This window comes from Camelus ferus, chromosome 22 (genome assembly GCF_009834535.1).
Source record: "Camelus ferus isolate YT-003-E chromosome 22, BCGSAC_Cfer_1.0, whole genome shotgun sequence".
Classification (NCBI taxonomy): Eukaryota; Metazoa; Chordata; class Mammalia; order Artiodactyla; family Camelidae; genus Camelus; species Camelus ferus.
In genome coordinates, this window is record NC_045717.1 from 20,619,949 (window position 1) to 20,634,617 (window position 14,669).

The following is a 14,669-nucleotide window of genomic DNA, read 5'->3' on the forward strand; positions in this document are numbered from 1 at the left end:
GGGTTGTGGGCCAGGAGCAGAGGAGCAGGGAGGGGGCTGCGATCAGATCCTGCTTCCCACCCTGAGTCCTGGCTGGGCTCCCACCACAGATCTGTTTCTGTGAGGCGGCTGGAAGGAGGCCCCACCTTGCAGAGGGAACATTACCTTACAGATGTGGTCCCTGAGGATGGGCTGGTACTGCGAGCCCCGGAGCTGCCGCTGGAACCAGGACTGAGGCTCCCCGTTGTACGAGATCTCCTGCGCCGAGGCTCCGTTCCGGATCTCGGGGAGGTCGGACATCGTGTCCCGCACGGTGATGGTTCGGAACGGACCCGAGCTCAACCTGCAACACAGCACAACAGACTGTCGACACCTCTGGGGACACATACACACAGCTACTGTCCCTCGCATCACAGTTGCCGTCCCTTGACCGCTGGCATTGCCTTCTCCAGAGAAGGCAACCCAGTTTGGGGTCAAAAGGCCACCTGGGGTCACACGGGCAGCATTCTTCTCAGACCAGGTCTGCGAAGGGGACAGGCTTTAGTGTGGGCTCTGCCTGTGACTGCAGCCAGACTTCTGGCCGCCGCCCTGCATGCAGGGCTCACTTGGGTGTCAGAACAAGACCAGAGGTGGCAGGACATCTGTGGGGCAGGGTGGACGCCATGCTGTCTGCTCCTCTCATGCCTTCTCCTCAGCTCAGGCCTCTGCACAGAGGCCTACCCGTCCCCAGCCTCCTCGGGGAAGGCTCTTGAGCACCATGACAGCGGGACAGGGGCTCCTACCTGGTGATGTTGCTGACAAACTTCTTGTCGTCCACCACGACACTCAGCTGGCAGGCCCGGGGCGCAAACACGTGCAAGGGCTCCGGGAACAGGGGAAGCTGCTCTCCGGGGGCCGCCGCCAGGATGATGGCTCGCCGCCGAGTCTGGGCCACGCCATACTGACCAGCCTGCACATGGGAGGGCCAGACATAGGCATGGTCAGTGGGCACCTCTGACCAGCCAGACCAAGGTCAGCAGCACCCGACTTTCTGGACTGGCTGGCTGGAGTGAAGCAGTTGGAGAGCCCCCAGTTAACCTGCCGGTTTGCTCCTGGCGAGAGGTGGGACCAGATGAAAGAACAAAACATCCCGGGTGGTGACCAGTTACCCCTGGAGAAGATGGGCACGAACCCCGCTGGCGATCCCAGCCCCCTCTTTAGATAGCATATGAGGGATGCCACGGCCTGTGCACTCAGCCAGAGGAGACAGCAGGAGCCCTGCCACCTGCCTGGCAGCCTGGTCATGAGGGACAGAACACGGCTGCCAGGAAGGCTTGACCAGTGAGGCCAGGACTCCATGGAGGCTGAATGGGGGGCCAGGTGGTCCCCGCAGGCACTCTCTGCTTTCCAGCCACCTCTCCCTCCCATTTTGGTACTTGTTTGTTATGCCATCAGTTACTGACCAGGTACATACAGAACAGCTGCTTTTCAGAAAAGGCCTCGTCCCCTCTGATCTCCCTAAATCCCTCTCCCTGCAGACGGTCACCTGGAGTGTGACCTCCCACATGCTCTAGGCGTCTGTAAGCATGTACGTTCACTTAGAGGAAAAACTTGTTTCAGCCTGAAAAAGTTTGGTCTGTGCGTGGTTCCTCCACCCTGCGGGGGTGTCTAACCGCTACCTGGAGCTCTAGCTGGCCATGACCACTCCCTGACAAGGGAAACGAGCTGAAGACAATGCAGCAAAGAGCCCCCTTGAACGCAGCCCCTCAGGCACGTGAGGGGACACAGTTCTGAGAAACACTGCGATTTCAGCCCCTGCGGCCGTGTCCCCGCCCTCACCGCAGGTTACCACACTAAGGCCCGTCCCTTTGAGCTGTTTTTGGTTGGGGACAGTGTGCTGCAGTCAAGGGACTGCTGCCCCCCTTCTCTGGCCACACGCGGCTGCCCACCCCACCCCTGCGCGGGCTCACCTGCAGCACGCCGAAGGTGCACTGGTAGCCCATGCGCACCAGGCAGCGGAGCGTGAGCTTCAGGACCATGGAGCGCTTGAAGGAGACGAAATTCCTGACGTTCTCCAGGAGGAAGTACCGGGGCCGGTAGTAGTCACAGTAGCTGTGGGAGGCGGGAGAGGCCGGAGTCACCCCCACGCAGCGAGGAGGAAGACCTGCTGTGCCAGAAGCCTCCCCAAACGCTTAACGTTTGTCAAGATGCTCCTCCCAACTCAAGGCCTCTCTCCCAGCGGGACGCGCACCATTAACTTCCTGAGGGCCGAGACAGCGCCTCACCTCGGCGCACAGCCTTCGGCACAGCCGGCGTGAAACAGCTGAACAGTCACTGCACAGCCCCGGCCCACCTGCCTTGCCGCCCCAGCCGGCTGTCCAGTAGCCCTCGGGCAGCGCCAAGCACAGAGGGGCTTCTACGCCCTTTACCTGAGGAAGGAGACCACCAGGGAGTTCTTGAACTTGGAGTAGGTACGAGAGTTGAAGCGGTTCATGCCGCTAAAGCCTTGGCAGGGAGGCCCGCCACACAGCATCTCCACGTCTCCCTTCTGAGGCAGCTTCTGGCCGCGGGAGTTGGTGGTCTCCCCGGCCATGACCAGCTTCAGCAGGACGTTGCAGTCCTCCGTGAACACCGTGGACCCCGGATTGTTCAGCCGGAAGGCCTGGGCTGCAGGGTCCCACATCTCGATGGCCCACAGGGTTTCTGAGATGCCTGGTGGATATAAGGACAAACGTGCTGTTTTTGTTTTTGTTTTATTGGTGTGGGGGGTAATTAGGTTTATTTATTTATTCTTGGAGGAGGTACTGGGGATTGAACCCAGGACCTCACGCATGCTAAGCATGTGCTCTGCCACTGAACTATACCCTCCCCCTAAAGATGTGCTCTGCACCCCCTTGAACGAGAAGACTCTTTAGTCAGAACTGTGACCAGAGCCAGAAAGGTCCTCCAGGCAGATCCCGCCCCACCCAGTTTCACTAGTTGTGTGGAGAGAAAACCGGAGCATACCTGCTTGGTGGAATCCTTCTGATAACCCCCCACAGCCAGAAAACACATCCAGGGTCCGCAGCTTTGGCAGCTTTATTTCTGCCTCGGGTTCGCTCGGCTCACTCATCTGAGACTTTGCCTTGCTCTTCCCTGCAGGTGACAGGCCACAAGTCAAATCAGGGCCCCTACTCGCTCTCTTCAAACACCCTGGTGACTCAGAGACGGCCTCATTTTCAGTTGGCAGCAGCAGAGTGAGGTCATGTCAGTGGCTGCTGTTTTATACCGACTGATTCGTGAGAATCCCGAGTTATAGGAGGCGAGCTTGTAAAGATGCCCGTGGAGTAACGACATACCTTTCCCCTTCCCTTTCCCTTTATTTCCAGGGCTACGGGCATGGTTTGGAGGATCTTCAAAGCTTTTGCTCTTGGCATTATAGGCCTGAGAAGGAAAGAACCACAATAGTCTGGAAGAGAAACACTGGTCCCCTCTCTAACAGAGGATTGAAGTTAATTTGATAAGGATCTACTTAGTTTCTCCCTAAATATGGCCATCAACAGTTAACCACCAATAAGGGTGCTTTAATTTTACTACATTGGAGATGAGGGAAAAAAATTCTATTAATACAAACAGTAAGTGACTGACATTGAAATTTCTATTTTAAGGAAATGGACTGCTCATTCTAAAAAGAGGCAAGTGTTACATTAGACTGTCCACACTGGAACCTGGGAGAAACACAGGCAAGTATTGTTTTAAGACAGTCCAACACAAAAGAGCCATGTTCGAACAATTTAAAAGTGATTAGCTTCATCAACAGACTCCTGGCTCAACAGCCCGGCCACCTGCCCAGCTGTGTGGCCCCGGCCTGGACACAGAAGCCTGGCTGACGGGACTGGGGGCAAGACTGCATCTCCCAGGGGCAGAGGCACATTTTCCTAACTCACAGGTACTGGCTGGGCCAGCAGAGGCCACCCAATAGTCCTCAAATAAACTTTAGTTGCATTAGGACACTCAAAAGTCACATTGTTTTGTTCTAAGCCAAAAGTGTTAAATCCAAGAACAACTTGAATGTCACAGATTTGTACTCTGGATAATTAAACTGCTTTCTCAGGGGCTGCATCTGACCCGGAGGCCCTCCCTCCAGGAAGCCCAGAGCACCACCTCCAGGAAGTAGAAGCGGTCAGGGCCGCCGGCTGAGAAGTCCTGGAGGCACTCAGGCAGGTCCTCCCCGTACTCCACAGTGCAGCGGCCCTGCACGGCCTTAAAGTCCACCACGGCCTCCTCGTCGCTCCAGTAAAGCAGGTTGATGTCTGCGTGGTAACTCGCCGGGGTGGACTTGTGTGTGTTCTCCGGCCTACGAGGGCAAGAGTCTTTGTTAGGAGCCCTTTGCTGCAAGTTGACAGTGAGTTAAAGGGCATGCATTCCTGGGGTGCTCAGAGGATCTGTGCATAAAGACCATGCCCCCCTCAATTAAGTCACCTTAATTACTACCCCTGTTCATTGGCGCTAAATACTACGAACTAAGTGGGATTCCTTGCCATGAACTCAGCAGTTTGTGTGCCTCCAACGCAGCCCAAAACGGCTGGCCCTGTGTTACGAACAGCTGCCATCTCCTGCTAAGAAGCATGTCTAGAGCTGCTTTTTTTCCACCTCTACTAGACAGATTCCTTGTTTCTTTCTATATTCAACTGATTATTATGAAGACTTCAGAAAATATTCCATGTACATTAGCTGGGAAGTGGAACAACTTCAGACCTATCTGCAAGGGTTAGTTTTGGGTTAGCTCCCAACCATTGGTAGGATCCCAGGACGACTAGAGAAGCCAAGACCTTGGACAGAGTGTGGACAAGAGAAACCCCCCAGGAACGGGGAAGAGGGCCTGAGAAGAACAGGGGAACTGGGAGTGGGTGGAACTCGGACAGTCATGAACAGAACTCAGGGCTCTGGAGGCGCGTCAGGCGGAGCCCGGGACATTCCACGCCTGCCTTTGTCACACTCCGGACTTCTGCTCATGGATCTCTTTTGGACAAAGCTCCGCAGCTTCAGGATAGAGGTCTAAAAGCGAGGACTGTGCAATCGGTAGCCACCAGGTAATCAGAAACACTTGGAAGAAGAGCCCTGCTACCTAACTCTTAGAACACCACCATGCGTGCCACGTCACACCCCCGTGGCAGGCAGGGCCTCCTGCAGGGCCGACCTGTAGAACTTGTTGAGTTTGATTTTGATGTCTGTCTCGTTGGGCCTGCCATTGCTCTTCTTGATGCAGAAGATCTCTTTTATGCGGCCAATTCGGTATGGCTCGGGGGCATCCAGGTTGCTGCCTTTGATGTAGTCGGAGTATTTCCGGTAGTGTTCCGGATACAGGTCTTCATCCACAGGCTCCTTCCGTGGGCGTTTCACAGGACTGGACAGCTTGATGCTGCAGAGAAGCATGAAGTTATGAATCATGGAACAGGAAGCATTAAAAAATAGTTCAGCAAGACTGAACAGTGACAACAGTCATTTAGGTTCAAACACCTTAGCTAATGCAGCTAAGTGCCCTTAGAATAGACTTAGAGTAAATCTCATGCACACTTTAAAACAAGCATTGTCCGTCTGTGCTCCGGTTGTTGTTACTAAGGCTGTTCAGTTAGTCCCCGCTCCCAGCCTCATGGCAGGACTGTACTTCCTGGCACGTAAGTATGAGCAGTAAATGTGAGCAGAAGTGATACACAAGCACTTCGAGCGGGAGCATTTAACTGCCAGGAAAGCCTCCAGTGCACTTCCCTTTGCCTCAGACTGGCAACTTTTGAGAAGGCAGAGGCCCCGTCAGCCCAGGTCCCTGAGTAACACGATAGGCCGGGTCCCGTGAACCACAGTGGATACAGTACAGGCGAGAAGTGAACGTCTCCATGACTTTAGAGCTGTTACTGTGGCTGTTTAGAGCTGTTACAGAGGCAACGCTGCAGGGCCGTGGGGAGAAGACTCGCGGTCTGGACAAGCCCAACTTGCCTGACCACGTACTGCAGAAAAGCCAGTCATCTGATTTAGCTGCCACAACAGCAGGGCTGCACACTTTGAAGATGGCCACTCAGGACGGCAGCCGCTGTACTTTCCTACCAGGCCCCATGACAGTCTGACGGGCTCCAAAGGCGCCTCTGGACACCTGTGCTCACTCCCTCTGTGCCAGGAGCACCTGGTGCCAGCACCACAGGGAGCCCTCCACCTCCCACAGCACCACCGACGGGTGCTACCGGGACCACGCACACCCACTGTGGGGCTGAAGGACCGAGGTTTTGTAATTCAGTGACTGAATGGAGGCTGGGGACTGCATTCCAATTAGGACTCTAGGAAAATGGAATTCCAACTCAGGAAACTGAGCTGACTAAGCTCGGAAAATGTTGGCTGTAAATCCAACCACACACTAGTTCTTAGAATGAACAAGGAATGGATCAAGTGTGGAAAATAACTGTGGCTTCGATTTTTCCCTGAAGAGCCTCAGTCCTCTGAAATGAAGTCTTTTGATGCAGTTTGCATTTACCAAGAAGTAACTCACAGTCAGTCTTTACTGTAAGCCAAGCACTATGCTAATAAGCACTTTTTTTTTTAAACTCACTTACTCCTTAGAGGCCTGACAGGCGAGATATTCCTCTCCCCCCATCTGATAGGTGGGAACTGGAAGGAGGCAGTCTCTGCCGTGACCAGCTGGGCAGGAACCCACTACTGACCCTAAATACTAGCGTTCTTCCTTAGCCCGTGGGTTCTGACTTCTTTCACAGACCCAGCTTCATTCTGCCACAGAATTAGTCGCTCTGCACTGGACAGCTGGACGCTGTGACACAACAGGTGCTAGTGTGACAGCTCGGCAGCACCTGGTACCGCGGTGCGGAGCAGAGGGCACTGGAGCCAGCCCTGTACTGGCCCAGAGCTCCTGGCCCCAGCTGCACCAAGGGGAAGCTCACTTGAACGTGAAGGCCTCGGGGGGCAGGTACACGCCGTCGCCCACTCGATACTGGATGCCGTTCTTGGTGGCAGAGCTGTAGAGAACCCGCCCATCCAGGTCCTCCAGCTGCTCCATGACCCTTGGGATTTCTTTCTGCCTCATCTCAGCCAGGCGTGCACAGCTTGCGCAGAACCTGAAGGAGTGAAGACAGAAGCCAGAGGCCCTTAGGTGACCGGTAGTGACTGCAGCTGCCACTGGCCTAGTCCAGACTCTGGTGACCAAGATGAAGTATTTACACATTTGAAGGAACTGGCTTTCTTGTACTTTTACGTTCACACTTTGAGAGCAATTATTTGGAAACAGAGATACACACAACAGGAAAGTGACAAGCCACTTTGTGTAGTTGATATAAAAATCCTAAGACATTAATAGTCTAGAATATGGTCAAGAATCCAACCACCATGAGCAAGAATGCAGAGTGGTAAACTCAGGAACTCAAAACGTCACAGGAGGCTCACACTATTACCTCTAAGGGCTGAAGAGATGTTTGGTAAAATTCAGCATTTCTGATTAATAAGCCCTTAAAGAGGAGTTGGAGACTACCTCAAAAACAGATCAAGCCAGGGCTTTCTCTCGCTGTTTGAGATGGCCCACACTCTGTCCATGGAGTATATATATTTCTGAATAAACTAATAAACTCCACTCTAAAAACAACAAACAAAAAACAACAACAAAAAAAATCAAGGTTGAGGGGAGGGTATAGCTCAGTGGTAGAGTGCATACCTAGCATGCACGAGGTCCTGGGTTCAATCCCCAGTACCACCACTAAAAAAATAAATAAACCTAATTACTGCACACTTCCCCTCAAACAAACAAACAAACAAACAAAAAACCAAGCCACAATGTAGCCCCAGACTGCATGGACAAACACCAGCGGCATCTATGTGAGCCCTCCTAGCCCTGGCCCTGCCAGCCTTACTGCTGGCTCGGGAGGCGCTAGCCACCACCTTTAGTCAAACAAGTGAGGTACTGAGGTTAGAAAGGAAGGCAGGGGTCACTGAACATTTAAGCAAGCTTCCCCAAAAGCATTCACCCACCAGTTAGAATGAAGTGGAATCAAAGACCTCCCTTATGAGAAAAGACACAAGATCTGCAGTATGAACACGAAGGAGCACAGACACGCTGTCCCTGGATGGGACAGCTTTTCATGAGGGTAACTCCCCGCCAGGCTGTCCACACACGCACAGCCACCACAACCAAGTCAGGCTGGTCTTTGGTTAGCGAGGAAGACAATCGGGGGCGTGGGGGAAACAAACCCAGCAGACAGCAGCACAGGGAAAGCTAGAGGGATTCACACAGACCCGAGCGTCCCCGAGGAGCCCCGCCCCGGCACTCACTTGTACTTGTTGTCCTCTGTCGGCTGAGTCTTTGGAGGGGACTCAAACCTCGCATAGTCTTGGTCATACCACAGCTGGTAGAAATAGGTCTTCCCGTCGTCCTCTGACATCAGGGCCTCGGGGTCCATGCCTCCCTGGGGACAAGGACACTGTCAGCCATGATGGCCACACACGACGAGGAAGACCCCACTGGAGGGGCGCCAGGCGCTCACCTCCAGGGCCCAGTTTTCCGACGGAGCTTTATAGATGACCTTCACTTTGCTGTGAATGTACGAAAGCTGCATATCCTCACATTCATCCACCAGGAACAGCTCCAGGGGGTCCGACGTGGCCCCGAGGACTGTGTCTGTCCCGGCACAGAACCAGTGGGCGTGAAACATCTGCCCGTTGCTGCTGTCCTCCCACAGCGCCGTGACCCTGGAGTCGGAAGAGGGGTGGGAAGGAAGCTCTAACTTGGCTGGCAGATCTGGACCGAGTCTATTAGGGAGACGTGTATTGGGGGTTTTTAGTCTGGGGTGAAAGCTGCTGCTATTCTTGCAAAACAGGCACCTCCTACTCATTCAACAGGAAGTGTGGGCTGAAGTCAAGCAGAAGGAGGGATACAAACCTTGCTAAGTACAGCGGTTTTGAGGAATCATCTGGAATAACAGACACACAGTCCCCCACTTCCAGGGTTTCCGAGTCGATGCATACCTTCTTATAGTAACTCTTCTTCCCATCGGTCTGAAAACAAGAGTTAACCTTCAGGTGAGAATCCGTTTGAAGGTCTGTACTAGGCTGGACCTGCGTGTTCCTGTCACTTTGTAGGAGAGCATAATCGTGATGATTTCGCTAAGAAGCCATGAGCTCTACCAGCCTGGTGACTACGGAGAACATCCACCTCCCTTGGCTGCAAGCCTCACATCCCTCTATTGCCAGCTCTGCCCTCCCCTGTCAGCAGCAGATTTTAGGAGCACCACATCCCACTCCCCACTTCCCTCTCAGCCACATGGACCTCCTCCCTTCTCTCCCACAAGGAAGCTGGCTCCCACCACAAGCCTCTGCCCGGGCTCCTCCCCAGATCTCCATGCAGTTGGCTCCTCTCCAACCTTTTTGGTCTCAGCTCAGATGTCGCCTCCACCAAGAAGCCTCTATGGCCCCAGCCCCCTTCCTGCCCCCTCCGCCCGCCCGACAGTAGACACACCTGTCCTGCACGCAACACAGCGTCACAGGCGGGGGTTAGCCACGTCCAGGCCTAGGGCAGCATCCAGCAAGGGTAAGCCTCACGCTTGCTGAGGGAACTAACAAGCCTCTTTGGCTTATGGACATCAAGGGAACAATGCTAAGACATTCACCCTCCAGCTCTGGCCAAGGATCTGACTCTTAGGCAGGTGACCCCAGAACCCCTGGGAGGCAGTCAGCTAGTGCCCCAAATCACCTACTGCCAGGCCAAGGTGGGCTGTGACGACTCTCCTCAAAACAAGCATTGAAGGGGAACCAGGGATACAGCCCCAGAACTGTATCAAGTGCCCATTTTGGAGTGAGGAGAACTGAGTCTTTGGGCATACGAGCAAGATTACGTTTCTGGTGTTTGACCACGAGCCTCAGCCTCTCAGCCAGCCCTGCTCACGGGGCAAACAACAGGTGCCTCAGCTCTAGGGCTCAGGCTGCTTCAAGCGTCTGGCAGCAAAACACCAGGAGACAACTGGCTTCTCAGAAGGGCAGCACTAAGACAACCGAGGGTCTGCTCCGGTATTACCTTGACAGCTTCTCCAACCCACGTGATCCGATCCTTGTTCTGTTTCTTCTTCTTCCCCTGATGCATTTTTTTGGGGGATGGCATCTCTGGAATATTGTCATCGACTTCCTCGTCATCATCTGCCTCCTTCATGGCCATATTGGGACACCTACAAAGTCACTTGTTATAAGCAAGGTCCCCTTTAAAAGGAAAACCAACTCGAGGTGTTTTAGTCAGAAACAGGGACAGGCCTGGTGACGATGAGAGACGAAGGAACCCAGCCATCCCACACAAAGCCCACTTGCCATCAGCTGGCACTTTTCTGTGCTTCAACAACAACCTACCAAACCTACCTCCTCTCCTGGCAAGCCTGCTTGCTCCGTCCGCTACCACCAAACTTAACCATATCCTTACAGGCTTTACACTTTCCGCACTCAGGCTGCTGACAAACCTAAAACACATTTAAAAAGTGAATCAAATGGGCATTTGCAACAGCTGGTAACCAGTTTTTGGTGAATTTTAAAAAACATATGTTTAGCCTCATTAGAAGGGAAATAGGAGTCAGGAACAAGATATGAGATTTGTAAAGGTTAAGCCTGACATGTGGTGTTGGGACAGGTGTGGGGAAACGAGACTCCCACTGCTCAAAGGATAAGTTGGTAATACCACTTTGGAGAACAGTTTTCCAGATCAAAGTTAAATACATAAACTACACCCCAGCAATTCTACTTCTGAGTAGAGAAGAACCACATGAAGACTTGTTCAAGGATATGGCTGCAGCATTATTTATAATATCAAGTTGCCCATCACTGAGGGATAAGCTGCGACGGTCATAGTTAAGTGTTAACTTGATCTCCCTGTATTAACACACAACACTTGTGAAAGATATTAGTTTACATATATTAAAAAAATTTTTTTAAGTTTGGATACACATGTTAGATGAGAAAAAGTAAAACCAAAAAGGAATGATGAGGACATGCAAATTCCTATTAAGGGTGGCCACTCTTCAGTGAAGACACTGAATCCAGCGGCCAGTGTGAACACAGGGTGGTTCTGAAGGTAGCTGCTGTATTTCTGCATTTAAGTTTTCATCCAAATTAAGTCAAACAAATAACAAAATATATCTGATCTCTGGGTCACAGAATTAGGGGGATTAGTTCCTCCAGTGAAGTAAATACATATTAAAATTTCAGAAAGAGGTCTTTTAAGGCCTTAAAGTATAGACAAAGTCCCCACCTTCCCAGAAAAATTATACAATGAGAAACAGCAGGCTCCCAGGTGTCCCCTCTTGGAGAGAGCAGCCCCTCTGTGGGGTAGTCACTCCCTCTGCCCTCACACCAGGGCCTCAGAACCCAGGGGGGGATGCAGGCCGAGCAAAGGCACCCGGGAGCCCAGGCTCCTCAGTGTAAGTGGCACTGACAGCAAAGCACCCAAACACCCATCTTTCAACAGCTGTCCCGTCAATCTGTCCCGTGAGACAAGCAAGTCCCCCTCAGATCCCTAACTCTTTTTCCCAGCTTCTGTTTTAGGGGTCACATTTGAGTAATCAGAGTCTCAAGCCAGAATGAGAAAGCAGTAAGTTCCTCAGAGATCACAACAGGGGCCAGACCATCTCCAGAGTAGGGGAGCAGGCTCAGGCAAGGTTACCTCACAGACGCCACACCGCCGGCGTTTAAAGGCATTCTCCTTGTCTTCTCTGTCATCCTTTTCAATTTGCTCTGCAAAGAAGGTGTCAAAGATCTGGTAGACCAGCTTGGTAGTGGTGGCTTTTGTGGGGCCTTTGTCCTTCTCCTTGGCAGAATGCCCGATGGTCCGCCGTCTTTCGGCTCGCCTGGGGGAGAGGGTCCTGCTGTGTTAGTGGGCTGGGAAGCATGCACGGGATGCTCTGTCTTCTGTCTCATGTCTTCAGTTTTATTCCTGCTGGGTCCTTACCTTTTTCCCAGGGTGACCCCAGCCAACTTGATCAGGTCCCTCATGCAGGGGGTCAGGAAGATGGGCTGCTCGTCACTGTCTCCGGCCTCATCATAACTCTCCACTTGTTCCACCACAAACTGGGCGTGTCGAAGGAGAGAATCCTCTGTGAACCGATTCAAGTTGAGCACGGAAGGAGGCACAGTGGTCTTTAAGGAAAGAAAATCAGAAATGTCTCTTAAGCACAACTGGTCTAGATTGAATAGAAACAGTTTCTGCTGACTCCAGACGTTTTCTAGCACATCTGTGTCGCATGTAAACAGGTGTAACTCTCAGATTATGAAGAACCTGAACCCGTTACCTCAATCTTATTGATCAGATCTTCGTAGGTGGAGTCAGGGTTGTTCTGCAGGAACTCAACTACTATCTTACTGATGTAGATCTTCTCCTGCATCACGCTGAACATCGGCGCGTACTCTGGGTTGGGATCCATCAAAATGTATTCGGCAAATGCTGGAGTGAACAGAAGATGTGTAAAACAGCAGTTTGAACCCGATGGCAGCCGCTGTGGCCAAAGGGCAGGGATGAGGCTACGAAGCTTGTGGAACAGCCTGAGAGTCATTCCATACCCAAATGTCAAAAAACATCAAGTACAAACAGTGAGATCATTCGGAAGGGGCCTGCCTGAGCCAGAGAATGGAGACTGGCCGAGGGGCTTTCATTTAGCTTATGTCTGGTTTTTGGAATTTGGTCTGGGTTTGAGTTGCAAGAACAGGACCTGCTCTTAGACGTGTGCCTGAGACTCCCCAGAGCCCAACCAAGCCCCATGGAGGACAGGAGCTAAGGGCCCTTTCAGATCCCAGAACAGTGTAACTGGCCACATACTTACAGGTACTGAAGCCAATGAGAGCCTTTTCACCTCCATCGAAGCCAGTGATCCACCATTCATTTATGGGGCCAAGATTTTTGCCATTAACACCACCTAGGAGGGGGAAAAAAGTTTCCCAAAAGGAAGCAGACTAAGAATGACTCTCATATGACTCTCAAAACCCCAAGAGGGTCACGTGGCACTGAGCGCCCACCTGCGCTGACACCTCTTACCGGCAGAGCCAGGCAGCCCTTATCAGAGCAAGGCCATCTGCTTGCAGCTGTTCACAGCGCGGTCTCAAGCCCTAATGTTAAGAGGCAGTAGTTCCAGCTGAACACTGCTTTTTGAGAGTTTTGTTTGTAGACTCTGCCCCAAACATAACCTGGAATGTTTCACTTACCTTCGAGAGATGGGTCATCCTCATATATTGGCTTTGCTGAACCAGAAAAGAAGAGCTCGACATCCTTCTCAATGAGGCCAGTGTCGATCGGGCACAGGTGACCACGTTTACAGTACACACTACACAGACAACAGAGTGTGTTAACAGCTGACCAATGAAGGCAGGTCAAGTACAGTCAAGCTCAGACACAACGTGATGAACTACGTGCAACTCCTAGACTCAGTTCTCTCCTTGGTTGACAGAACAGTACATCAGCACAGTGTTCTTTCACCCAAACAGCTTCTCCTTGATTCACCCACCCATGTATCCAGAGTTAAGTGTCTGAAAAGGCATCACTGAGAGATCAGTGAGGCTGACGGCGGGACGACAGGAATCTCATGAGGGAGCAACTTGCTACACCCTCCCTTGGCAAGTGGCTTATGGAGAAATACAGGCTTCTTCAACACATTCTATTCAGAGTTGTGCAACCATCCCCTCTAGTTCCAAAATGTTCTCACTGATGGAAATAAAATCTCACATCCATTAAACTTTTACTCCCTATGCCCTCCCCACCCCTGGCAACTACCAGTCGTTGTTTCTGTGGATTTACCTCTTCACAATATTTCATATGTGGTTAGTTTCCTGTTACATGAATTTCACCTCAACAAAAAAATTACAGTGTATTGTTTAAGAGCATAAAAGGCGAGGTACATCAAGGACATGGGAAGGAGGACTTCCACCTCCCTCTGGGGGTTAAGTCTCAAGTTTAAGGGCAGCCACTGCCTGAGATGCTCTTTGACATTTGAGAGAATGTGCTTCATTAAGCAGGATGCCAAATTTAAAAGCATGATGGGGCAGCGGGGGGTTCTGCTTATGGACCTGCTTGTGCTGACCTCAAGGACCACCCTCTGCACCAGAGGTGCTGTGCTGTCCCTCAGAGTCCCCAAGTGGGCCACATAGGACCAGCGCAGGTCTGAGAGCACCCCCACCACCACACTCCCACAGCCTAGGCCCTGAGAAGACAAAAATCTTCATCTTGGGATCTCACAAGGTTAAGAAAAAAAAGAAAACATGACTACTTTTGAGTCGAGCTCCCTTACCAGGCATGGGAGACAGAAATGGGTCACAGCCCTGCCCTCAGGACTTGAAGACCAGTGGGAAAGTGGACGCATAACAATGGAGGACAAGACACTGAGGACCCACAGAAGAGGATGCAGGGCCCAGCATGACGGGCTATCCATGGGCTCCCTCAGTAGAGGTGACATCAGGGAAAAGTGCTAAATCCCAGGCAGGGGCAGACCCACTGGTTCACAGGATGGACTTGTTTTCACTGCCATCTTCAGCCCAAGTACCAGAGGTAAAGATAACCCCGGTGGTCTGGCTCCAATGGCCTGATGCTAAAAGGGGCACCATTCCTGGGAAGTGTGTCCTTACTGTCACCTTCCCAACCTACAGGAATGAGTCTATAGCAGACCCTGTTCTTGAGGAGGTAGCCAAGAGACCCCAAGCCCTGACACTCCTGACTACATCAGCCC

At 52.1% G+C, this 14,669-nt stretch overlaps 1 protein-coding gene across 5 annotated transcripts in view; it reads right to left on the reverse strand.

Moving 5' to 3' along the window:
* DNMT1 (DNA methyltransferase 1) overlaps nucleotides 1-14,669 on the reverse strand; it is a 36,719-nt gene that overhangs the window by 3,262 nt on the left and 18,788 nt on the right. For all 5 annotated transcript variants that reach the window (XM_032465594.1, XM_032465593.1, XM_032465595.1 and 2 more), the window contains 19 exons: nucleotides 13,156-13,274; nucleotides 12,777-12,869; nucleotides 12,249-12,400; nucleotides 11,909-12,096; nucleotides 11,624-11,807; nucleotides 10,330-10,427; nucleotides 9,998-10,145; nucleotides 8,867-8,982; nucleotides 8,472-8,676; nucleotides 8,260-8,393; nucleotides 6,882-7,055; nucleotides 5,138-5,359; nucleotides 4,102-4,294; nucleotides 3,297-3,381; nucleotides 2,965-3,093; nucleotides 2,388-2,670; nucleotides 1,929-2,070; nucleotides 762-928; nucleotides 145-322 (listed from right to left, as the gene is read on the reverse strand). In XM_032465594.1, the coding sequence (XP_032321485.1) occupies nucleotides 145-322; nucleotides 762-928; nucleotides 1,929-2,070; nucleotides 2,388-2,670; nucleotides 2,965-3,093; nucleotides 3,297-3,381; nucleotides 4,102-4,294; nucleotides 5,138-5,359; nucleotides 6,882-7,055; nucleotides 8,260-8,393; nucleotides 8,472-8,676; nucleotides 8,867-8,982; nucleotides 9,998-10,145; nucleotides 10,330-10,427; nucleotides 11,624-11,807; nucleotides 11,909-12,096; nucleotides 12,249-12,400; nucleotides 12,777-12,869; nucleotides 13,156-13,274 (3,010 nt within the window). The remainder of the gene's footprint in view (nucleotides 1-144; nucleotides 323-761; nucleotides 929-1,928; nucleotides 2,071-2,387; nucleotides 2,671-2,964; nucleotides 3,094-3,296; nucleotides 3,382-4,101; nucleotides 4,295-5,137; nucleotides 5,360-6,881; nucleotides 7,056-8,259; nucleotides 8,394-8,471; nucleotides 8,677-8,866; nucleotides 8,983-9,997; nucleotides 10,146-10,329; nucleotides 10,428-11,623; nucleotides 11,808-11,908; nucleotides 12,097-12,248; nucleotides 12,401-12,776; nucleotides 12,870-13,155; nucleotides 13,275-14,669) is intronic.